The sequence below is a fragment of the Kryptolebias marmoratus genome, linkage group LG6, assembly GCF_001649575.2.
Source record: "Kryptolebias marmoratus isolate JLee-2015 linkage group LG6, ASM164957v2, whole genome shotgun sequence".
Classification (NCBI taxonomy): domain Eukaryota; kingdom Metazoa; phylum Chordata; class Actinopteri; order Cyprinodontiformes; family Rivulidae; genus Kryptolebias; species Kryptolebias marmoratus.
In genome coordinates, this window is record NC_051435.1 from 16822982 (window position 1) to 16848173 (window position 25192).

Here is a 25192-nt window from a genome sequence, read left to right on the forward strand (position 1 = left end):
AGCGACATTTTAGCCGTGCGATCGGCGTGCCGTCCTCGGAGGCCGAGGGAGGGAAAACGTTACCTGTTCGTGCTCGAGAAGTCGTCCTTCAAAGGCGACGGGATGAGGGTGTCGAAAAGTTTGTCCTCCGCGCTGCAAAGAAACAGCATAAGTTAAACAGGGTCATCCCTATGTTCCTTGTGCCTTGGTACCCCATCATGTTCCCCAGCTCCTCTATGTTCCTCAGATACCCTATGTTCCTTGGAACCCCATAGTGTTCCCCGGATACCCTATGTTTCTCAGATCATCTATGTTCTCCAGATCCAATATGTTCCGCAGATCCAATATGTTCCCCTGTACCTACAGAAGACATTTGAAGGGGAAGCCAAGCATCTTTCATCATTAACCCAGGGAGAACATAGGTACTGGGGAACATAAGTACAGGGGAACATAGATACTGAGGAACACAGGTACTGGGGAACATAGGTACAGGGGAACATAAGTACGGGGGAACATAGATACTGAGGAACATAGGTACTGGGGAACATAAGTACGGGGGAACATAAATACTGAGGAACATAGGTACTGGGGAACATAGGTACTGGGGAACATAGGTACGGGGGAACATAGATACTGAGGAACATAGGTACAGGGGAACATAAGTACGGGGGAACATAGATACTGAGGAACATAGGTACTGGGGAACATAGGTATTGTGGAACATAGGTACAGGGGAACATAGATACTAAGGAACATAGGTGCAGGGGAACATAGATACTGAGGAACATAGGTACTGGGGAACATAGGTATTGTGGAACATAGGTACAGGGGAACATAGATAGTAAGGAACATAGGTGCAGGGGAACATAGGTACTGAGGAACATAGGCACAGGGGAACATAGGTACTGGGGAACATAGATACTGAGAAACATAGGTTCAGGTGAACATAGGTACTGGGGAACTTAGATACCAAGGAACCTAGGTACTGGGGAACATAGATACTGGGGAACATAGATACTAAGGAACATAGGTACAGGGGAACATAGGTACAGGGGAACATAGGTACAGGGGAACGTAGGTACTTGGGAACATAGGTACAGACAGTAGACCAGGGGAGGCTTTTAGGCCATCTTAACAATCTGATGACATCTTACTCTTTGGTGGTGGTGACTGTTTTCTCTGTCACTTTTGTAGTTCTGGTCGGTGAGTATGTTGAGTACTGGGAACTGGATGTAGAAAAAAAGAGAAGATATGATAACATTTATCTTACACCTAATGAGAAAATCTGTACCTATTTTAGAACTAGTTTCTTTGACGATAGCTCTCTTACATTTTTAATCACCCCTAAACAAGAAAAAGTAATTTTCATGCCTTAGTGTTGTAATTTTTTTTGATTAAAGATTATTTTGAACAGACTGATTTAAATTACATTCAAATCAGTTTTCATGCTTTAAGACAGTGAGGAAATGATCTTATTTAAAAAAAAAAAAAAAATCTACCCTAAAGGGACAGCTCTGAGCTGCAGGATATTATGATGTTAAATGTAGCTCTTAATGAGGAACAAACAGAACATCTTCCCATCAGTTTGTACCGTTTAGGGCAATAAATGACTCTTACTCTTTGCTTGAGGATTTGACGCGCTCACTGAATGGGATGGAGGATTTCGTCCCAGGAGACCTTCATAAAAAGAATAAAATCCAATAAAAACTGGTGATTACGGTGGCGTAAACTTGGGGTGTGGTAATGTAAGGTACGTGAGCTGAGCTGTACTTGATAGTCTGGCTGGTGGTGATGGTGGTCTCAGTTGTAGATCCGTTCTTGGTCACCGACGTGGTTGTAGTGCTTTAAAATAAATAAATTTAAAAAAACATGATTTTATAGGATCCCTCTTTCTTTTCTTCTCAGTTTGTTGCACATGTAGGTGGCGTACCTTGTCTTTGGCTCCTCTTTGACAGTAGTCGTGATCCTGCAGCAGCATTAGAAAAGCATAATTACTTATCAGATTTCTTGTTTTCCCGGCTGATTACTGTGTGTTTTCTAATACTAAGGCTGAACGTACGTGCTGGGAGTGTCTGTCTTCACCGTCGAGAATCTGTGAGAACAAACGAGCAGATTGTTCCGATCATTTTTTTGAAAGACATCAAAACACATTTAATAGCATAAAGTTAGAAATGTTGTTTAAAAACGTACTTTTTTGTAGTGGTGGGAGGCTTGGTCGCAGAAACAGAACTGTTAAAAGAAGAGAAATACAGCTCAGACACATGTGCCTGTCTTAAATACCACAAATATTAAAGACCTAGCACTCCTCAAGGGCTAACCCGTCACCTTTCATATCAGCATTTTAGACTTGGATCATCTTTGTTGTAGAGGTACATCAAATGATTACTTTCTGAAAGTTTCATTAAAGTCTGTCCTCTGGTTCATGAGGTATTTTGCTAACAGACAAACATTGATTGACCCCTGCAATTAAGACTAAGTTTTAAGCAAATATCTTGCACAATGAGAAATGCTTGGAATGCATGCTATGAATGACTCTGAGCTACAACCACACCCAATTTTAGCACAATAGCTGTAAAACTGACAGAGTTATAACCATTTATGTGTTTTCTAAGGTGAGTTGGCTGTGGTGGCCATCTTGGATTTAATTAGCTTTAAAAGTTAATCAATTGTAGCTGTAAATCCAATGATTATTTAGCTAGAGTTTCATTAACATTCATCCAGTGGTTCATGAGATATTTTCCTAACAGACAGAGTTGACTCGAAATTGTCAATGCCAGAATTTAAAGCAAAGATTTAGCACAATCTGTTAGTGCTCAGAATATGTGTTGGGGATCAGTCCCAGCTACTACCACATCAAGTTTTAGCTAAACATCTGTAAAACCGGCTGAGTTAGAGCAATTTTATGCTTTTTAAGGTCAGCTAGCTGTGGCGGCCATCTTGAATTGAATTGACTCCTAAAGTTAATCACTTCTAGACGCACATTCAAAGCTTACTCTCTCCAGGTTTCATCAAATTTCACCCAGCGGTTCATGAGATATTTTGATAACAGACAGTTACAAACACACACAATCACATAATGAATTCAAATATTGTCCCAACCTGGTCGTCAGCTCATTCTGACCTCCCGCAAACCTGCAGTGACAGAAAGTCCGACGTTATGGTTCCCCTCCCGGCTGACTTGTACAATATTTAACTTAATATTAATCTCAGAAAGATGCCATCTGAAGTGTTACCTTTTGCTGAGAGCCAGCACCGATGAGGATTTGGTGGTAGTGGTGGTGCTTTTGACCGGCTCTGGATCCGAGGAGCTGCACGAACAAGAGAGTGGAAAAATCGTGGATTACACAAAAAAGAATTCAGTCCTCAAATTGTTTGTAAATGCTTTTTGTCATTTCTTTGCCTTTGAGGGTAATTTGAATTTCCCTTTTTTTTCTTTACCTCACAGAACTTTCATCAGGTCTGTATCGACCCAAAACACTCTTGGCGAAGTTGGGATCCCGGCTGTGAGAGAGAGACAGAGAGAGAAAAAAAAAGGACAAGGTATACATCCGTTCATTCAGGCAGCGATGAGTCAACGCCGTGACGTGTGGAAAGGAATGTCAAAAAAAAAGGTGCGCTGAGTACAAGTAGCACCAGTCTGTTCAGCCTCTGTGTGTGTGTGTGTATGTGTGTGTGTGTGGCCTTCTGAGCAGGTTCTGACTCGGTGTCACTTACTCGACAGGTTCATCCTCATCGTCTGGTTTCCTGATCCAGCTGTTGTCTTTCAGAAGGTTAGTCTTGGCTGCAAAAAAACAAGGAGAAACTTATTATAGCTGCATGTTCCGTGGATAAACACAGGATTTGTGTTAAGTTAAGGTTCAAATTGGCCTCACAGAGTATATCTTAGTCCATTAGATAGATTTAAACCAGTGGCTCAGACAAATAAACAACGGTTCTTTCCTCTCAGCACTTATAAATACACAATTTATGTATATAACATGCATCTTATTCTGCCCTGATCTATTAAAGTTCAGTAAATCCACCCAAGTAGGTACTCAGAAAGCTAGGTGTGTGTGTGTTCTCCAACAGGTACCATGTGTATTTTTTTTACTGTGAGACAAACAGATCCTCTGAGTCAGATGAATTGAATACTCACTGGACGTAGAGTACTTGCTCATTTTGGAGTTTCGCCTGAAAGTCTGAGGAAACGAGAGCGCAGGTTAGGCACTAGATGTCACTGCAGGCTGACAGTAGAGCTCTGTGAGCTTTAAATCTCTCTCCTTTCCTCTACATTCCTGTGTACGACCCCCCCCCCTCCCCTCCCCTCTCTCTCCTCATGTGTTTCTGATCACCCGGTTGGTTTTTGGGCGAGCATGCAGCCGGGCTGGTTTTGTCGCCGCGCCTTCAGTCCGGCAGCCGAAGCGCCGCTCAGCCCCTGACTCAACCATCAAGAACCTCAAACTGGTTCGTCTTGATCTCTGCCCACATGAGGACACACCCACCCTCCATAACACTCCTTCTCCAAACACACCATTGTCAGCAGAACACAAGGCCGTACAGTAACCTGCCATTAGCTATGGATTAAAAATGAGAATCATAATAATAAAAAAAAACCAGCACAAAGTTTGTGTAATTTAACCGAAAGCACAAAAAGAAACAGCTGAAACGTGTTTCATTTCAAGCCAAAACAAGTCAAGAAGCATTCTTAATCCAAATATACAACTAACCAGTTATTATTTCTGATACTTAACAGTATTTTCTGATAATATCACGCAGTGTAGCAGATTAGATCTGTGGTTAATGCTTTTATTGACCAGGTTAGCACTTAAGTAGTTTTTTTTTTTTTTTACTTTTTGCTCCACACTTGTTTTTTTTAAATCCAAAAGGTCTAATGTTCATTTGAAGGTATTGTTTCTCCGTCTCCAGTACGCCAGTGTGGGCAACTCTTAAGGCATGCTTTCATTTGTCAAAATTAAGACATTTGTGACACAACAAACTGCGAGTAAGTGCCAAAACAAACACGCCACGTTAATACAACTGCATTTCCTTTTGATTCGGAAGATAATTAATTTTTTTCTAACCAGTCTAACCATCTTCATTGTAGCTGTAACTCAGTGGGGGAAATGGATGCTTTCTTTGACTAAAACAAGTAGCAAACAAAACTTCTTCTATTATTATTTATGTTTTTTCCCCCACATTGAATACATAAAACAGTACCAGGTTGACAATAGAGCTATTTTTCCCCCCATGTTAAGATAACAATAGGTACTTTATGTGTTAAAAATGATGAGTTAGTGAATGAAAGGAAAGTTAAAGTCCACTTAAATTAGATTCTCTACGATACAAAATCAAATTTGACCACTGCAAAAAATGTATTTTGTCAGTTTCTTCTGCTTTATTTCTAGTTTTTGATAACTGTCACATACAGCTATCATACAGCACTTGTCTTTAATCTTACTGTGAACTGTTATTACATGAAACACAAAGAGGACAGAAGCTGACTCAAGCCTTGAGAAACAGAGTGGAAACCTACCTCAACAGAAGCGTCTGCGACTTGTGTTTTATAAAAAAAAAGATAACAAACCCCTCTTTGGCTCAGGTCAGAACACCTGTCTGTCACGCCGCTGTGCACAGTCACACCCTTGCATGTCGTTGCTGCTGCTTTTAACCTGCGGGGAGGCCACCCAAGGGAGTGGCTTGGCTGAGGAATCAAAGAAAACCTCGTTGCTTTCTTTTTTCTTTTTTTTTCCTGTTTATACGTTGCTCTACAGCTCGAGATGTTTCTGCCCCTCCGCCGTCATCGTTTCATTCTCGGCCGGGAGTTTCGTGGCTGAAAATAAAGCTGGGTGGAGAGCCGAAGGAACCTGCTGTTCAGCTTGGCTGTTGGGGAAGCAGGCCTGCAAAAATGAGACCCGTCTAACCCGACCTTTAACTAAATATTACATGTTTTAACACAAACCACTCGAACCTGATGTCTCCCAAAACGTCTGCTCATATTTAGTGGATATAAAGCAAACAGATGAGCTTGTTATAAACCTGCGACACAACTGTATACCAGCGTCCTGGTGGTATTTTAACTCATCGTGGCTGACAGCAGACTTTGCACTTTACATGCTCGCGCTGATAAAAGCACAAGAAGCTCAGGCAGGTTATAAAATCCTGAGCTGCAATAAGTATCATACCATCTAACGTACATATGGAAGCCTTAAAGAGAGAAAATTTTAATCAAAAGTTTGTTTTTCAACCCTTTGTCATTCTGGTCAACCATTTTGTAGAGCACATTTTAGTTCCTGTATCTTACTGAAGCATACAACTAAGCTAAAAAATACTAAAAGATTTGTGGAAGTTACTTAAAAAGTTCTATGTTGTTGTCATTATATCGTCAACCCAAAACAAACAAAAAAAAAACAGCAAAGAGGGAAGGGTTTCACGGCTTTTCTCTTGATCTGGACTGTATCAGAAGTGGACAGAAGAGTTTGCAACACTCAGACGACAAGTTTGGCTCTTTGAAGGGTGAGTGGCGGAGAAGGCTGCTGCTGGGCGTGTCGTGTTCCAGAGGTATGAAGGTTTCACAGCGTCCTTCATACCTGACGTGGGTGTGACGCCGTTGGACTGATAGTCGAACCCCTCCCAGTCACTGACAGCGCAGGAGGAATGCAGACTGCCCCGCAGTGACATAACAATCAGCATGAGCATCATCAGCCATCTGTTGAAAATTAACCCTATTGGGTTTTTGTTATTTTTTTGCCACCAATGAGAATAGTGGTCAGTGCAAGGTGGCTCAAGAGTCATGAAGAAGATTTTGGAACAAATGAGGTTAGCTGGAAACAGGTCAGTAAGAAGACGGGGGATAAAAAGAGCCGTTAAGAGAGGCTGAATCTCTTGGAGGTAAAGATGGGCAGAGGTTCACCAGTCTGCAAAATAACTGTCTAAAATAGTGAAACTGTTTCAGAATAATGTTCCTCCATGGAAACTAAGGAAGACTTTGAATGTACAGTATATAATATCATCAAAACATTTCAAGAATCTGTAGAAATCTCTGAGCTGAAACAGCAAGGCTGAAAGTCAGTATTGGATGTTCATGATCTTTGGGCCCTCAGGGGCCACTGCATTAAAAACAGGTCTGATTCTGTTCTGAACATCATGATGGACTCAAGAACACTTCCACCATTCATTGTCTGTAAACACAGCTCATTGTGCCATCCACAAATGCTGCTTAAAGCTCTATCATGCAAAAAGGAAGCCATTTATGAACACGCTGCTGTCTTCTCTGGACCAAAGCTAATTTAAAATGGACTGAGGCAAAATGGGAAACTGTTCTGTGGTCAGATGAACTGAAATTTTGAATTATTTTTGGAAACCACAAACCTCATGTCCTACATACTAAAGAGAAGGGCTATCCAGCCTGTCATCTACATACAGCTCAAAAGCCTGCCTCTCTAATGGTATGGGGGTGCATTAGTGCCTATGGCGTGGGGAGCTTACACATCTGGAAAGGTACCATATATGCAAAAAAGTACATACAGGTTTTAGAACAATGTCTGCTCCCATCCAGATAATGCCCTTTTCATGGGGGGCCTTGCATATTTCAGCAAGCTGATGCTAAACCACAAACTGCATCCATTACAGCAGCGGGGCTTCGTAACAGAAGAGTCAGAAGAGTCCACATGAACTGCCATGCCTGCAGTCCAGACCTCTAACCAACTGAAAACAAGTGACGCTTCATGAAATGAAAAATCCAGCAACTGGTCTCCTCAGCTCCTGGACGTTTACAGACTGTTGTGAAGAGGAGATGCCTCACAGTGTTAAACTCACAGCTATTTTACGATGGGTTGCTGCAATCAAACTCTAAACGACTCCGCTCAAAAATAAATGCCACGCTCCGATTGCTCTGTAGTGACTTATATTTTGAAGTATTTGTAGTCCCCTTGGCTGGTTAAAAAACAACAAAATAGCAGTATTATAACATTATACAGGAAAACACAAGCTGGATGCTCGGTACTAAAGTACATAAGAATCTACACAAATGAAAGCTTTTTCAAATTAAGGAAAGCCATGAAGTGAATGCAGGCTTAAGCAGCTTTTAGCTGTCTTTTTAGGTTGGGGTTAAAAAATGCTGAGGAAACCATAGTGCTTCATCATGAGGCAGGCCGCTCTATTGATTCCTGGGAGTTGGAGAAAGCTGATTACCCAACAAAAGTAGCACTGACTGTTGTAGTACAGTCTTGCTGTAGAGGGTATTTCAGATGGGTTTTCTTGTAAATATACCTTTTTTTATTTTGCCACATTTGCCACTATTCACATAAAAGTAAAAAAAAAAAAAGTATTCTATTGAATCTGATTACTTTAGACACTTGGTAAAAGTCTTATCTGGATTTTGAAAACCCTGCTGCAGTCATATTAGAAAACAGGATTTGGCTGCGTGTCAGCTCTTCATCCAGGTTTCTGTAAATGAATCTAAACATCATAGAGACTGAGACAGGTGAGAGTGTACATGATCAGGTTTTAGACGTTCCACGCACAGCATAATCAACAACTCTGAGCTTGCTTCAGTGTTCTTGACCTACAGCACAGTTTAAGACGAACGACTGCACAACTAAGACAGCAGCCTTGCACACGTCCAACAGCCCTGGTTTTGCACTGTTTCCAGCCCTTGCATGTATAACAACTGGGTTTCACCCCTGCCGGGCCTATTCGTGCCTGTTGCCTGATCTGTGGCATCATCTCGGTCGAGATACCCAACCCCCTCCTCCTGTTTACTCGCTGCACAACTGGGCTGAACTGAAGCAGTCAGGGGTTAAGAGTGCAGCCCCTGGATGTGGCTGCACGTTTAAAGTTACACAACCCTTCGACCTTCTTTCTAAAGATGGCAACTGAGCTGACTTTTACTTCTTCCTGACATGAAAGGAAAGCTTACTGGATTGCAGTGAAAACAAACCATAATCCAGACTATCTCGTACCATTGGAATGGCATTGATTTGACCTCCAGTACTACTGTAAATTACCTCCAACATCCAAAAATATTACCAGGACCTCTTTCTTCCACCTGTGTAAGACTACTATGACGAGAAACATCTTGTCCCAAAATGATGCAGAAAAACGGGTCCATGTATTTATCAGGTCTAGGCTGGACTATCGTAATTCTTTATTATCTGGATGTCTGAAAAAACTCTCGAAGAGGTTTTCAGTTGACCTAAAATGCTGCTGCCAGAGTTGGCTTCCTGTAAAACTCAGAAAATAATTACTTTTACTTTTGACATACAAAGTTTTTTAACAGCCAAGCTCCATCTTATATTAAAGATCTGACTGTTCCACAAGTTCCCCAACAGAGCACTTCGCTCTCAGACTGCAGGTTTACTTGTGGTTCCTCGAGTTTCTGAAAGTAGAACGGGAGGCAGAGCTTTCACTTTTCAGGCTCCTCTGTTGTGGAACCAACTTCCAGTTTCTGTTTGTGAGGCTGTCTACTTTTAAAACGTAAGACTTTCCTTTGTGATAAATCCTATAGTTAGGGTTGGTTTGGGTTTCCTGAGCTATCCCTTAGTTCTGCTGCTATAGGTTTAGACTGCTGGAGGACAAATTGACTATATTTCCTCACACTGATGCCGTCTTTACTCCCTTTACTCTCCTTGTTTATACATGCACTTGTTGCTGTCATTAACCTGTGTTTTTCTTCCCATAGAAACACCTGGAACCGTCGCTGTGCATTTGTTTGTGTCTCCTTCCTGTCCTCTCAACCCCCAGAGGGTCAGGGCAGGTGGCCTGGTTCCGCTGGAGGTTTCTTCCTGTTAAAATGGAATCATTCCTTTCCACTGTCGCCTCCGTGCTTGCTTAGGATAGCAATATACTGGCTTCCCTGAATAGATAACTTTTACTAATTGGCATTTCATAATGTACAGTATGTGAATTTAACGCCTCAAGGGCTGTAAACATCTCTGTGCCTCACTATTAGTACAGGCAAATTCACTCGTATACATTTAGACCACCTTTTATTTTAAAGACAACACGAGCAGCTGTACAATTTGCTTTCCTTGTCTAGATCCGAACCCCGGTGAGTTTTGGAATTTACAGATGTTTCAAACATCAAGCAGCACGTATGTTCCTCGTGCATTCTCGTGCCGCTGTGCAGGACGACACGGATCCATACATTTTTAGAATCGGAAACCCACATTTTGCGTCAGGACACATGGCTAACAACGCAATTTAAGATGTAGACAGAAATGAACGCTTGCTGCAGAGGTTACACTTAAACATCAGTGAAGAGAGGCACAATTATCTAATCAAACTGCAGACCTTGTGCAACCCGAGGCGTATTTTAAAGACTTTGAGCTCAATGTACATCACTGTTATTGGGCTCTCAACCTCGTTCCTCTTTGAACCTTAATAGATGGTGTAGCTTATGGAATCTTTTTTTGTTTTTTACCTTAATGCAACTCATTTTTGGACCTCTGAAAAATATCTGCCGATGCTAATTGGCTCGTTCTTGTTTTGTGTCCCCTGCACTTTGGGACGGTTTTGCATGCATGCATGATCCAGTACATCGGTTTGTGGTACTTTTGAGGCACGGTTTTCAAGTATAATGTTCTCATGTTGCATAGGTTTGTTGGGTTGTAAATGGATCTCGACGTGGCCTGCTCTCTTGTAATTTGGTTGTTTTCTGTCACACGTAGCGCTCGTGGCATGTTTTTTGGAGCCATTCCTTTAGTTGTTTTACTGTTCTTCTTGTTCCCCTTTGGACATTTTGTGCCACCTAACCTTGGATCTCTTTGGATCTGTTTCTTTTGCCTCGTTGTGGTTCGTCTTGTTTTACTACTCGGCTTGTCTGACGGTTCTTGTTGTCCCTTCATTTTGCCTCTGTTATGCGTTTCATTCTGATAATCTGGAAAAGGACCAAAGAAGCCCTTGGTTCCTTGGACTGCAGCCCAAAAAGAAGTCAAGAGCTGGAAGGGTGTCCTGCTCTTACTGACTCTGCAGAAATGAAATAACCAGACTCCAACTGTGCGCAAAAATGTCCAAGACAGTAATGCGTATGCTCTGTCTTCCATCCTGGATTTTGGAAAAAATAAATTTCCCCCACACATTAGAATGGCTGATACAGACAGGTAATTGGTAAATCCCTCGCCGTGTGACAACATCCCCGGCATGGTAGCGACGCAAGACTCGGACTGGGAGGGGAGGGATGATGGAGCTAAGATGGCAGCCCTGCTGAGGGTGCTGCCTCTCCGGGGTCAAGAAGCATTCAAGGAGCGGATGAAAGCGAAACACGACAGCTCCGGCGCCGAGGAGCGCCTCTCCCACAACTCCGAGCGATTTCTGCTCGTGGCTTGAACGACGTCGAATTTCGGGGGCGGTGGGGGGGCTGGAGAAACGCCGCCTCGTCGGGTTCGGATCGTAAGAGCTTTTTTAGCGGCACCGAGCAGAAAGGCTACAGCTCGCGTTTGTTAGAACCGAGGACCGTGGATGCTCATTGTGGCGTTTTTTTTTTTCATTTTTCTTTTTGCAGCTCAGAGCGGACAAATGATGTGACATGTGGCGGATTTGACGACATGTGGATGGCATCTCATGGCTAGATATCATCTGGCTGTGGTATCTTCTGTGTGATATATGCATTGTTCTGCAAAACGATGATGTGTGCTGCTGCGGCAGCGGCCGCCGCCGGTGGAGGGATTCTGCCCTCCTTGTCGCCCTCGATGGGGCTGGGTGTCAGGGTCTTCTCTGGAGTGGGAGCCGATCTCTCCACCATTGGTTCGGGAATGGGTTCCTGCCCGACACCCGGAGCCCAGTCGGACTGTCGGACTCGGTACCAGCTTTTACTCTCAGGACGAGCCCTTGCGGAAAGATACAGACGGATTTACACCACCGCTATCAACGACAAGGAGCAAGGGATAAACCAAGGAAGGTGGGTGTCAGTGTGGAAAAATGGAAATAATCAAGCTGTTCTGTCATTTGAAGGGCTAGCTGTGCTAACGGATCGGATGCTAACACGGGGAAGCTAACTTGCACCTAAAATGAACCATAAACACTGTGTATTGCCAAATTCGACTTGTCAGGGCTCGCAGTGTTTCACATACAAACAAACAGCTTCGCTGTTTGATAAATGGGCCAGGAGTCAGCTTAACAGACGCCAATTTAGTCTCTGACTTCCTTAGCTCGAACACGACGGTGGTTTACCCCTAGGTGTTGTATCGAAATAGGCGCCCCTGCCGCGAAAAAGCACCCGCGTCGTGAAAAGGTTATTTGAAGGCAGTTTTATTTACAAATAATTAACGCTGGAGTCAGAAATGACATACGGATTTGTGTTTATCGTTGCTCTTAAGAACACATTTATTTGTTTTTTGATGGAGGCTACGCATGGAGCAAGGAGTTTACATCCTGGCCGCCTCCTTCACCAAAGGAAACCTCGCACAATTATCTACATATTTATATTACGGAGAAACATGTTTAGATAAACGTGTCACTATAGCATAGAAAACCAGAAGGCAGTTTGTCACTTTGGATTTTTTTAAACCAGTGCAAAGCAAGTGCTCCTGTAATGCGCCTCCCACGGCAGGGGTGCGTTTTTCGGCACAACACCGGACATTGCGTTCTTAACTAAACAGTCAGGAAAGCGGTGAAATAAAGCAGTTTCCAATGTTTCAGTTGTAACGTTTGGGAAAATATAACCTGTGCGGACTGAACGTGACAAACTAACTAGCCTACTGCCACCACAGCAGTTTGTTTTTTTGAGTACTGGGTGCCACCCTGGTAAACAAACCGATCTGGCGTTGCGCGTTTGTCATTAAACATTTTTAATTAGCCCTAACTGCTTTGCTCAGTAACGTATTTCACGCCATTTTGACGTCGTTTGACACGGTCGTGTTTGTGTTTCAGGCCCAGCGGCGTCACTGTTAGCTAGCTAACAGTAACCAACGCTGGAGCATCAGCTCTTCTCCGGGGTTGCTCTTTTTTTTTTTTTTTAAATGTTAGCAGTCAAGGAATCACGAAGCTGACAAAAACCCAACCATAGCTTTACAACTCTCGTTGAAACAACACATGTTTAGTGGCGATCAAGCTTTAGGATAAGACGTGAACGTGCTCATTTAGCCTGTCTATCACAGGCGGCTAATGCAGTTACGTCACTGTAGTCAGTCAGGTTGTGGAGTCTGATTAGTTTTGATGCTGCATCCTCCCTCACAGTCTTATTTGTCATCCCCCACCCTTTCAGCCCTGTGCACACCAATTACTTCCAAAGTACTCACGGATCTTTGTTTGATAAACAGTGTTCTGTTTCAGTTCTTATTTACCTGGTCCATAAAAAAAAAGTAAAGACATAAACATGGTGGATGACCTCATCCTACCTAGCTGTATGGCTAATATTTCTGTCTTGTCATGTAGCCATGCACAAACCTGAATCAGTTTGATCTATATTTTTAAATAAAAGATTTGATAAATCTGGCTGTCCCAGTGTTGTAGCAACTAGATGTTGCTTCAGTATTCGTGTCGATGCCTGTTACTGTAAGGGTGGAGGATAATTCAACCCGAAAGTGGTGTTTTGTTTTTATTTAGTGGGATGAGTGACAGCGGTTTTACAACGAAAAATAAAACCCGCCGAACTCAAATGAACATGCAATGAAGTCTGAAGTATTCGTTGCATTGCATTGTATTAGTCGCACTGATTCAGCTCTTTTAAAAGTGGGAGAGGAAATAGTTTATCCCCACCAAACCAGCCTAAATGGGAGAGAAGAAAATTGCGAACACTTTAGGGCCGATGCTTACAGCACAGGACATTTCTCATTAGTTAGATATTCAGTGTTTTTGTTTTTGGCGAAAGGTGATAATGTTTTTGCCTGTGTCTGTGTTTGATTGTCTGTAGAGTGAGCAAAGTATACCAAAAAACCTGCGAACATAGCTTACAGAAATGGCTATAAATCAGTCAATTTATGCATTGCTTTAAGGAATGCAAGGCCTTTATTATTATTATTATTAGCTCATGTTGGTTACTTCAGTCACGGGTGTATTTGTTACTCTTCAGAAAACAAAATTCAAACCTGATCTGTTTCATTTAGCTGAGCAGACGCAGCATGCAGCAAGATTTATGAAGGAAGGTGGAGCGAACCTCAAAATGACAAGGATGGGGGATGCCAACTGCAACAATAAATAAATAAATAAATAAATAATCGGACCAAATAAACAAATCCAATTGTTTCAGGGTGGTTACGGTTCCACAATATAAATAAAAGCCCTGTAGAAGTGTGTAACAAAAGCTGGTTTGTGTGTACCGTGGCGTTTTGCTTCTCTGATCAGCGGTGCGAACCTCTTCAGTGAAGAGTAATGATTTAGATTCCATCTGACCCAAATTGCCTAATCTGCCTGAGTGAAAATACAATCTCCCCCAAGGATTAAAAAATCTTTTCCCCTTTAAAAGAAAAAAAAAAGCGCCAAGGCATTTAATTTCTGGATTATTTTGGTTGAAATGAGCCTTTAAGCCAGCATCTCACTTGGCTGTGACTGTTAGAGGCGAGCTAGTGATTTTAAATTGTGAGAAAATCAACATATTTTCATTTGCAGGCCCCTGTATTTTTTTGTTTTTTAGAGTGTTTGCTACCAAGCCACCAGCAAACTGTGTAGCCTTGCTTTGCATTTCAAAATGAAAAAAAAAAAGTCTTTTTTTTGTGTGCACGGCTTGCAAAACCATATTCTAGGAGCACATTATTTTGTTGCCCTTCTTTCACAATTGTCCGGAGTAAAATGCCCCAACTCATAACTTTCTCCACTGATTCAGGGAGGCGGGGACGTGAAAGCCTAAGAGGTATTAAATGCTGAAGCCCTGCGTGTGAGACCTATTCTGCCCGGGTTCAGGTCCTGTGTCAGGCGGGGAGTTTGACTGTCAGACGGTAACAGGGGTGTCGTACAGAGAGCTCAGGGCGGGAACGGGTCACCGTGCCGAACGATTACAGGAGGCGTTTAGCCCGCAAACACGTCAACGCAGATTTTAATTTGCAAGTGCAAAAACTGTATATGGTGTCAAGTTACCAAAACATACCTGTTTTCATACAGTAGCTATGGAGGAAACAGGCTTGCTTTCACAAAAAAATACAGCTTTAGCGCTGTGAAATTACTTGCTTATGAAAACCTGATGACTAATTTAAGACATTTGTGTTACTTTTTTTTTTTTTTGAACATTCTCAAAATCAACATGACACAGATCCAGTTCCTGTGAGTTGAGAACACCCGCTAACGTTTCTAGGCCTTTTGGCGTCAGCCACAAGGAACATTGGTACGTTAGCGGGAAGCATTAGTTTATTTTTTAATAATTTTTGGGTGACGTTGAGGTCTAGTTACCATGTAGTTTGAACCCACGTACTGTATATTTATTGTTGACAAAGCGTACGTTTTACAGATCTGTTTGCCTGTGTACTTTCAGGGGAAAGAAGGCTTTGAGTAAGAAGAAACTGAAAAGACGACAGAAGGTCAAGTCAAAAGTCAAATCAAGAACAAAGGTAAGAGGTGTTCTATATTGCTTAAATTGGCTCTTATCTATTATGACACTTCATTTAGTCGTAATGGATGTGTTGAGACGGGTTTTAAGCTCAGTCGTTTATACTCGTGAACCTACTTGAATTGTCTGACAGGTTTATTTGCAGTTGTCACATCCTCACAATCATAAATCCTTACAGCCGGTTCGACTCTGCTGATCTGTCTGAACTGACCGACGGCAGCGTTTAAAAACGAGGTTAGGTTCTGCGCCGTCTTCGGGGGGTGTTTTTCGCACAACCGTGATTTTTCTCCTCGGCGCCGGTCCCCGGCTCCAGTCAGCTCGTCCGAAGCTGGAGAGGTGGCGAAGGTTCCATGTGAAACACACGGGGAGTGGCTCTGGCTTGTGCATGAAGCGCTGTTGCCGGGCGACCTAATGTGTTTCGCATCTCCACGGCAACAGTTGCCAGCCTCCATCTCCTTCATCCAGAGAGGAAACCAGATCTTGATAAGAGGATGTGATTGTTTTTTTTTTTTTTTGTCTCTTGTATACTTTTTTATTTCAAAAATCATTAAAAGAAATGCTCTGTCCTACTCTCTTCCACTATCATTTTCTCTTAAAGTGTGACCTTTTCTCAGAGTTTTCTGTTTTTAAATTGAACTTTTAAAAAAAAAAAAAAAAAAATTAATTTCTTCCCTATTGCTTTGGAATCACTGACCAGAGAGAGAGAGAGATCAAGATTGATTCAGTGTGACATTTAAGTCTTCTTTAAGTTTCCTTTTCTCAGTCGGTTGATGTTTTGCATCGTTGTTGGACAGTCTCCAAAGAACCTCAGGCACGGCTGGTTGGCAGCTGAGCTTAAAAAAACGCTGCTCGTCGGTACACGGGCAGTCACGTTGTGTCTGTACGTGTTAGGCTGACTTTTTTTTCCTCTGACGCTGGCGTAGTCGGGACAGGAGCGGAGTTGGAAGTCTCTCCCTCTCGTCGGCGTTTGCTGCGGCGCTTGAACGCAAAAGTAGGGCGAGAACAAAAGACCAGGCCGACACGGCATCTTTAGAAAGAGGGTGATGTAACGTCTTGTTTATAGGCAGATGTGTAATTTGTTGTATTTAAAAAAGCGCCTTCAAGAACTTTGCAACAGTATCGAACAAACCACTAAACAAAATATTTTTAAAGCTAGAAAATCTCTAATTCATCAATCTTAAGAAAGCAGCAGTGATGAATGTGTGATTCTTAATTTGAATAGCAGGTACCAAGTACTGATTTAAGTTTTGATCAGCCCACCATGGAAGAATTATTCTGATTACATGTCTGCAGTCTGGAAACCCTCTACCTAAATGTCACATTTGGGCTAAAACCGTAGGACTTGTCCTTACGAGTGAACCGTAGGCTTCTCTGTTTTTTAAAACCTTTGCTCAGGAACTGATGTAAAGAAAAGAAAACGCTTATATTCCCTAAACCTAATCGAGTCGCTTTAGACCAAACCTGGTATTACCAAAATGCGTGTATTTCTCTTTAGAATAACAGAGTGTTCATAAAACTGCCAGTCCCTTTTTCCAATTGGCCAGCGCATGTCGTATAAAGACATAATTTGTGTCTGAATGACGTGAATGCGACGTGCCTGAAGCGCACAGAAAACTGGGCCTGAGTGAATGGAAGCGACCGGACATGACCGAGCATATGCAGATGTGTTCATACCACGACCAAGGCAAATATAATCCTATACTGTGCCTTTTTTTTCTCTTTTTTTTTCTCTATCTTATTCATCGCGCCATCTCAGCTATTTGCCAGTGTTAAATATGAGGGCTAGAAGCGCCTGTTGTGTGTTGGCGTAAGTGTTGAGCTCAAGGCACAACTAAGCATCTGTTTCTCTGGGAAAAATAGTAAAATTACATTATAATTATTTTTCAAAACCTGTATTTTATTTATTTATTTTTTTATCAACACCCAACGCTTTTCCAGGAAAAGATAATCTTAGGCACACTTGAGGATTTAGCTGTTGTTAACTTAGATATGAACACATTCTGGGAAAGGGGATAAAAATCGTGTTCAGCGTGTAACAAGTGGAGAAGTCTTTTATTCAAGAAAAGCTTAGATTTGACATTAGGGATTTTGTAGCTTGTTGGCTGTCTAGCTGTTAAATTGAGGCAAAATTAAATGTCAAGCAGCTGATTTTAGAAAAAACCCCAAAGAAAATAACAAAAAAATACCCTCTTTACAGAGAACATTTACCCCTAAATTGAGTGTAACACCACTTAAGAGGCATTCAGGCTTCAGGAGGAGGTGATTTGCGACATTAGGTCAATAAATAAACCTTACCAAACTGAGCTTGTGCTGTTGTGGCTTTAATCTGGGTAAAGACTATTATCTCCCTGGGCTTCAGTAGTTGGAGGCTAGTCGACGACTCTGATTTTGCATGAAAATGGGTGAATTTTCAGATTCAGACCCGCTGATTTCTGATTGTTTGCAATCTGACAGCTGCATGGCTGTGTTTCAAATGGCCGATTTCTGTAAATCACGTCCTGTTTTCCTGATTTGAATCAATGGGTGATTCACAGGCTTCTGCAGGACATGAAGAGGTGATTTAACCACTGAATCAGGTGTGTTGGAGCAGGAAAAAAGGAAAACATGCAGAATTGTGGCCTTTGAGGACCAGGATTGGCCACCCCTGTTCTACCGCCACACGAGCAGCATGTTTGGGTCGTGAATTGGCGCTTTTAAAGTGAGCAAAACGAACAAAACATCAAATTAGGTCAGTATGATTTGCAAACTTGGAGCTATATTTTCTTGTTTTCACCTCAGTCTGAAGGTGTCCCTTTTTCCTGACATGTTTCTGATGATTTGTTCCGTTTAAATTGGTAATTGTCTGCCTTCCTTTCACAACAGTGATGCTCTCGTTGACTTTAAAGACGTGCAGAATGACAGCTGCTGTTTTAGCATCAACAACTTTAAGACTTAATTCATCACGGGTATTGAAAATATCAAAACTATACCAGCTTTGAAATACACATAGAAGTCATTTTTCTGGTTTTTGGATTTTATTTCAAATCAGCTTGACGTGATCTCTGTCTAAACGCACAAATTCAGCCTTGATTTGATCTTAAATGTGTTTATTTCCAGCTGTATTATTGTTATATAGTCTTAGTTACAAGTTCTGCTCTGGTACTGAAGCAGGGGGGCTGCGTTTGGGCACTGTAGAAGCGAAGCTAATGTTCTCCTTACAGGTTTTAGTTGATAATAAATGACCTTTCTTTCCCAAAAGATGACATCACCCTCTGTAACGGCGATGCCAGAAGAACAACGCTGCAGGAGAAGCTCAGTCGATCGATGCGATTCTCTAGAGGTTGCCTCGGGACTGTGGTTAAAACACCCCACTTTGTGGGATTGCCGAAGCTTCTCTGACTTTCCTCTGTGGGCCGGAGTTTGTCCGATCATAATGATTATTGGGATTTGAGTGCTTAGGCTGTTCCATAAATTCTCCCAGTTGGCCTGCGATCGTTAATTTTTATTTTTCTGAATAACAATAGAGTCAACAACACAAATGCCTCTTTTTGTAAGACTGTTGATCAGTTTAGGGTAGAGGTCGGTGGTTGCCTGATGTCAGTGGTGAAAGGAAAATCCTGCCTTTCTAGTTTTACTTAACTTCAACACTTTTCCACATGCGCTGCAACCGTTCAGTTCTCTAAACTCATTTCGAACAACTTAAACAACATTCTTTCTGGACTCGATTCAGAGTTTCTCGAGCCGACTATTAATAGCGCAGAAGGTGACGCGGCAACATGTCTTAATAAAGTTCGACAATCAAGCGCTTTATCAGGCAAGCACCACCGCAGTGCGCGGCCTCAAATCATCCCCGAGAAACAGAATAGGGCTGGGCAGTAATAGGATAACGCCGTATCTCGGGGGATACGGTACCTTCCTGTGGAGGACTGAGCAGAAACAGAGCTGACTGGTTATTACAGGGAGCCTGTAATCAGTAAAGTAATTTCCTTTTTATAGAAATATATTGGTTTATGTAGCCTAGCTGAATGTTAACCAACTTAAATGCAATAACTGTGAAGCAACATTTAAATAAAAACGTCTTTGTAGTCTTTACTCTGCAGATATGCTGATTAAATTCTAGATTTTTTGAATCCAACTCTGGTGTAAGTGGAACAACAAGAGCGGGGTTATACGGAGACAAGCGTCTTCTCGTGTCGGCTCTAAAAAACCATTAAACACGGGGGCATGGATCCGTAATAAAAGCGAATGTCTGCAGACAGTGCTGACGTTACAAAAACAAAGAACCGTGGCCACACAGTGTGATGATTCATCCCCTTCTGCTTCCCGCTGAACAGGGGTGACGTCACAATGCCGAGCTCTTACAGAGATGGTCAGTTTCTTGAAACTTGTCGTTGCACGCGAGCAGATCTCTGTTTCTATTGTTGTCAGGTCCCCGCCGCGTGATGCTTGTCACTCACTTTGTGATATTGCCGCGAAAATCTATATTCTAATGGTTTCAAAGCAAACACATTCTGCGCTGCAGCTCGTAGCCTTGGGTCAGTCCCGTTGGAAAAAGCCCGACTGAGTTTTTACTTCCTGTATGCCACTTCTGAGGGCTTCTCGTCGTACCAACGTGTATTATCTCCTGCCTTGAAATGCATGCAGGAAAGAGAAACTGAAAGAAAACTAATAGCAACATTTTGATTCAAGGACAAAAATACAATGTGATTAAAATAGAAATTCTTGTGGCTTTTATTTCCTTGCGTCTAGCAGTTTATAGTCACAGAAAACAGGAGAAGTTGCATCAGTTTCCTCTGAATATAACATTTTAAGACCCCATTTATAAAAACTTCACTCGGTTCACAATTGGAAACATGTTTCTCGGAGGAATGCTGACAGTACATGCAACTTCTCTTGGACATTCAGATGTGTGTTTGTTTGTGGTGTGGAGGCTTTCGAATAACCGTCTTGAGTCACGAGCGGAGGGAAAACACTAATCAAACTTACCAAACGCTTCCTGTCTGTGTCACAACACCACAAGTCTGGTTTTCACAATGTGATTTTTGGTGTCAGATAGCGTTACGAGGTTAGAACATGGCCGCGCTTGTGGTGGATGTTCATCTCTGACCGCTTCCTCCGGGTTCTTCGCAGGCGGAGAGTCTCGATGGAGCCCTCTTTGTGCCGGACATCAAGCTGCACAGCAACCCATCGGCGTTTAATGTTTACTGCAACGTGCGGCACTGTGTGCTGGACTGGCAGCAGAAGGAGGCCTCCCTGGCCTTGGCCTCCAGGACCTCGGTGCAGAGCGGCGACTCGGACAGCGAGGAGGAGGAGGAGTACCGCGAGCCTGCTGTGAAGCTTCCAAAGGTACGAGCAGAGAGCCAAAAGCCAACTTGTTCTCTCAGGGCATTGTTGAGATTCAGTGTTCCTTTAAGGCTTACCATTTTCAGTGTTTTAATTGAAGTACTTTATTAATTTTAAAAACGCTGACCCTTTGTAGAATATGTATTTACCAACTTCCTTTTCTCTTTCGTGCAGCTTCCAGTTTATATTTATGTCTATTATGTGCCTGGAAACACAAAAATATTAATTATTTCTAATAAAATATAAAACATCTACATCAGAGTTACTCTTTAACTACCTGAATTATTACCTACTTTGCCTCAGTTGTTATACTCTGGAGGGTATTGCTTTAAAAAAAAAGTCTAGGAGAACAAACCTGTAAATTCTGTTTTTTAACCTGCAGTAACTCTACATAAAAACTTACGTCAGAAACAAATTGAATTTACCATCTGATTGAGCCTGTGTGGCATTATGGATCAATTCTAACTTGGGAGAGTAAGCACATTTGGCACGTTCGTTATGCCACTAGTCAAAAATCTAAACTGCATTTTGCTGCTTAAAAGAAACCACGAAATCAGAAGATTCCAACAGAAATGTCCAAAGGTCAACGCTAGGGACCAGGACATGTGGCTTTCTTATTGGAAACAAGGCATAAATTGGTAAAACTGTGTATGCACAAACAAGTTTACTGTGCGTATGCTTGAATCCAAACACATTTCTTATGTACGTCCTGATCAACATGGAAATGAGCCCAAGATTGAACACCGAAGACCTCCCTCAACAGGCCTCTATTTAAATGCAAATATGCCCTTACATTCACGATTCTCCTCCCCGCACGATCAAAAAATCATGTCTAAACCTGTCATATTAAACTGGACAAGTCGGTGTATTTTATGTGCAAATATCAGACTCATCTGTTAACGTTAGACACTGTCGACATGGATGAATCACGCCTTTTCTGTAAATGAATGTAAAAGTATTCCAGGGAGATGGCGAGGCTGAGGAATTTGAAACTTTCCGCATGTGTTTAATATTATGTAACTGCTGTAAACGCAGACAATCAGAGGCCTGGCAGACGGCCTTGAAATCATAGTTTAACCAGCAAAAAACAGGAAGTCACTCACTTGGACAGACTGGTAATGATGCCATGAAGACAGGATGATGGTTGGGGGTGCACATAAAGAAGGAAAAAATTAGGACAATTAAATAAAGCCACTGGTCCTCCATACCAGGTAGTAGCCTGTTCCCCGACCATGTGCGTCGAACCAGGCCACCATGCCACATCGTTGATTAGTTGCATACACGCGCCATGTAATTTGTCCATTGATCGAACGAAAATGCTTCCTGTTAACATAAACATGTTTATCCTGAGATGGGGCTTTTATAGCAACGTGTGTGCAGCCGATAGCTCCAATTACGTTCGGGGAAAACCACCTCTCGCTGCAAACTGCGCTTTAACGTCGGCCTGTTTGGCTGCGTGGCACAGGAATTCGATATACCTGGCTGACGTGCGGATAATTCCATCCCACACAGCTGGCTCAGCTCAGGGTCGACTGGCACAGGTCTGCCATCTCCCTCGGAAATGGCCCCGTTGCTATAGGAACCCCGCCGAGGTCGGCAGCCGGATGGGTATGGCCGGCCGCGTCACGCTCCAAGAGCGGCTGCAGCTCCGAGCTCTGTCTCAACAGGATTGTCCTTAAAAAAAAAAAAAATCAAATTAACTGATGAGCCAGTCGTCATCTCGATCTTTAAATACACTCTGCACCATTTTAGTGTCCTCTAATAAGGCTAAGGCCATTAATGGTAAAGCTATTTTTGGCACCATTTTGTGCATTTTTCATTATCCCCTCAAGTAACAAAGTTACTTCTTGAAACATTTCCTTGGACTAAGCAGTTTGGAGACAAAGAAGCACTGTTACTAAGGATTTGCACCTGTCACAAAGTCTGTATTGAAGTAAAATTGCTACACTTCGTGTTTGTTATCCAGGCCCAACATTAAAGTTGCACCAAAGAGGCGTGAACGCAGACGTGCAGCTGACTTGTCACAGCATTATGTTCAGAGATGAGATTATCTAAATGAATCATGTAGTTGTTATTTTTAGGTGCACGCTATGTAATCTGCTGTCATTTGTGGCATAAAAAGCAAGTGTGTTGAGCTTGATCAGGCTGAAGTGTTGCACCGAGGGCGCACAGATGTCGCGCAGCACCATCAGGAGGACGGGGTGGGTGCACGAAGGGATTTTCTGCTGGTGGAAATGCGTTTGGGCTGCCAAAATAAGAGTTTATCAGGACGACCGCAAGGCCAAGTTTATTTTTAGCCTCCTGGAGGAAAATACCATCTGATCTCACGATTCTGACGGAAAAAGTAAAGTGAAACGTCTTGCACCTGAAGTTGTTAGAGGCATTCATGGTTTTGCTTTTTTGTGTTTTTTGCTCCTTTTTTCTTGTATGTTTTGTTCATTAGACAGATCATAATTTGTTGCTAGGATCTTGATGTCTTCCTTCTTACCTACGTTGTTTCCAGTGTGTCCCGTCACCAACGGTGAGGATGACAGGTTTTTGAAAACAAGTAGATCAGATAAATACTTTTAATTCTAACCAGTGAGTTCTTGATGAATTTGTGAGCATAAAATGACGTAGTGTCACAAGTAAGAAGCTGCATGTGTCATTTGTAAGTTCCCTTCTGTTTTTAGGTTGATTTTTCTTTATTTACCGGTACATTTCGAGCTGGTTGCAGTTTTGAGATGTCACTTGCAGAACTTGACTCCCCAACAAGCGCTGCTCTCTTTAGTAAAGACGACCCTGAATGGATCCAAAAACAAATGCCTCACATTTATTTTTTTTTGTAGTTTGTTTAAAAATTGTACTTTCTGCAATTTCTGCCAAAAATTGGCAACCAGTTAAAACATCTCAGCTGTTCTCTTTACCACTAGTTACCAAATAAATGAATCACAGTAGGATAGAAGGGTTGATTTAATTATTTTGTGTTCAGTTTTTGTGGGAAGACGTCAGGTTTTTATCCTCTTTGAAATAAACGCTCCGAGCGTCTGATGAGTCCGTGTTTTGAGGATTTAGCTTTAATTCCGTCGTAATAATTGTTGCTTTTTGAGTGACATAAATCTCACAAGCTTAAATATCCTTAAAATTAATAACATTTATTTTTATTTTAGAACAGTTTTTTGATATGAAATGATCATATTTCTGCTTTATTTATTTGTTTCAAATATTCCGAACTTTCATTGTTACTACAAAGAGTTATTTACTGAGTTAGCTAATTCTATCAGAGCATCATATGATTCAGTAAGAAGCCAAACAAGAATAGGCCAGACTGGCCTGCTTACCTCGCTTCCAAATAACGAGGCTGTCATTCTAAGAAATGTCCTAGTAACTACCCATGCTAGTCCCTAACTAAGTAGGTTATTACAAGCTGAGTAATGCACCTACTATTGATCGTTTCCAACAAAATTGTCCCTTTATAAATATTTTAAGAAATTTGCACAGTACCAACATAATTGAGCTATATATTTGCTGTCTAACATTACAATTAATCTTTTCTGTTTATTAGCTGAGATAAATGAGCTTTTTCCTTCCCCCCCGTGTCTGCAGATCATCAGCATTGGCCTGTGTGGCGTTTTCGAGCTGATAAAAGAGACTCGGTTCTCTCACCCCTTGCTGTGTCTGCGCAGCCTGCAGGCTTTGTTGGACATGCTGCAGGGACAACAACCGGAGGGGTTCCAGACCGAGCCTCCTGACGTCCTCGGTAAAGATGAAAACGCCTCCGCTCCAAAGCTGCAGTCGTCTTAACGCATGGCCCCTGCGACTAAATGTCGTCTTCGTCGAGGCCTAACCTTGCACCACCTGTCTGCTTTGTCAGAGTCTCTTTTCCAGCTGTTGTTGGAGACCACGGTCCGGAGCACGGGGCCGAACGACCCGACGGGACAGGAAATCACCGCTCTGTCCTGCGCCTGCCTCTTCAGTCTTGTCGTGGCCTGGGGAGACACGGGCAAAATCCTGCAAGCCGTCTCTGCCATTCTCACCAATAATGGCAGCCACGCCTGCCAGACTATACAGGTAATGCATTTGAAGTTAGCCAAAGATCAATTTAGCAAGTTGACTGCATAACTGCACGTGTTGCATTTACATAAAAACAAAAGATCACGACACTCCTTGCGTTGTACTCGCTATGCTTTCCTGATTAACAACAGTTAATCAGGCGTTAGAGGCCTGCTTTAAATGTCTGTTTACGTTTCTACCTAATAGCCAACACATGTCTTTAGTCTTGAACTTTCCTGCAGCTTGTTTTTGTGAAAGTGCAGACTGCAATGATCTCGTTCTTACATCTGTAAAAGTTGAACCCCTTCCTTTTGGTATCCATTCAGGTTTTACCTCCAGATTAGCAAAAATGCATTAGAGCATTAAAGTGCATTGTTTTTTTTTTTGGGGGGGGGGGGGGGGGGG

General features: G+C 42.3%; 2 protein-coding genes and 1 long non-coding RNA gene across 16 annotated transcripts in view; 1 reads left to right on the top strand and 2 right to left on the bottom strand.

Annotated features, from left to right (window-relative positions):
- scel (sciellin) overlaps positions 1 to 5630 on the bottom strand; it is a 12996-nt gene extending 7366 nt beyond the window's left edge. The window contains exons 1-13 of one of the 3 annotated variants that reach the window (XM_037976028.1): positions 5492 to 5630; positions 4115 to 4157; positions 3694 to 3760; positions 3418 to 3480; positions 3213 to 3287; positions 3079 to 3111; positions 2170 to 2208; positions 2039 to 2071; positions 1910 to 1945; positions 1750 to 1821; positions 1597 to 1656; positions 1134 to 1205; positions 64 to 132 (exon numbers count right to left, since the gene is read on the bottom strand). In XM_037976028.1, the coding sequence (XP_037831956.1) occupies positions 64 to 132; positions 1134 to 1205; positions 1597 to 1656; positions 1750 to 1821; positions 1910 to 1945; positions 2039 to 2071; positions 2170 to 2208; positions 3079 to 3111; positions 3213 to 3287; positions 3418 to 3480; positions 3694 to 3760; positions 4115 to 4136 (641 nt within the window). In that variant the 5' untranslated portion in view covers positions 4137 to 4157; positions 5492 to 5630. The remainder of the gene's footprint in view (positions 1 to 63; positions 133 to 1133; positions 1206 to 1596; positions 1657 to 1749; positions 1822 to 1909; positions 1946 to 2038; positions 2072 to 2169; positions 2209 to 3078; positions 3112 to 3212; positions 3288 to 3417; positions 3481 to 3693; positions 3761 to 4114; positions 4158 to 5491) is intronic. The other 2 variants (XM_017410370.3, XM_037976029.1) reach the window with 2 other exon arrangements.
- Positions 5631 to 11121: 5491 nt separating this feature from the next.
- The window catches only part of mycbp2 (MYC binding protein 2), a 58129-nt gene continuing 44058 nt past the window's right edge, over positions 11122 to 25192 (top strand). For 9 of the 11 annotated variants that reach the window (XM_037975957.1, XM_037975961.1, XM_037975963.1 and 6 more), the window contains exons 1-5: positions 11122 to 11854; positions 15359 to 15434; positions 20543 to 20758; positions 24341 to 24494; positions 24609 to 24805. In XM_037975957.1, the coding sequence (XP_037831885.1) occupies positions 11580 to 11854; positions 15359 to 15434; positions 20543 to 20758; positions 24341 to 24494; positions 24609 to 24805 (918 nt within the window). In that variant the 5' untranslated portion in view covers positions 11122 to 11579. The remainder of the gene's footprint in view (positions 11855 to 15358; positions 15435 to 20542; positions 20759 to 24340; positions 24495 to 24608; positions 24806 to 25192) is intronic. The other 2 variants (XM_017410224.3, XM_017410227.3) reach the window with 1 other exon arrangement.
- LOC119617088 overlaps positions 22367 to 25192 on the bottom strand; it is a 5257-nt gene continuing 2431 nt past the window's right edge. Inside the window, exons 2-3 of one of the 2 annotated variants that reach the window (XR_005233269.1) lie at positions 24401 to 24723; positions 22367 to 22429 (exon numbers count right to left, since the gene is read on the bottom strand). This is a non-coding gene — a long non-coding RNA (uncharacterized LOC119617088). Of the gene's footprint in view, positions 22430 to 23868; positions 24724 to 25192 lie in introns of those variants that run through there. The other variant, XR_005233268.1, reaches the window with a different exon arrangement.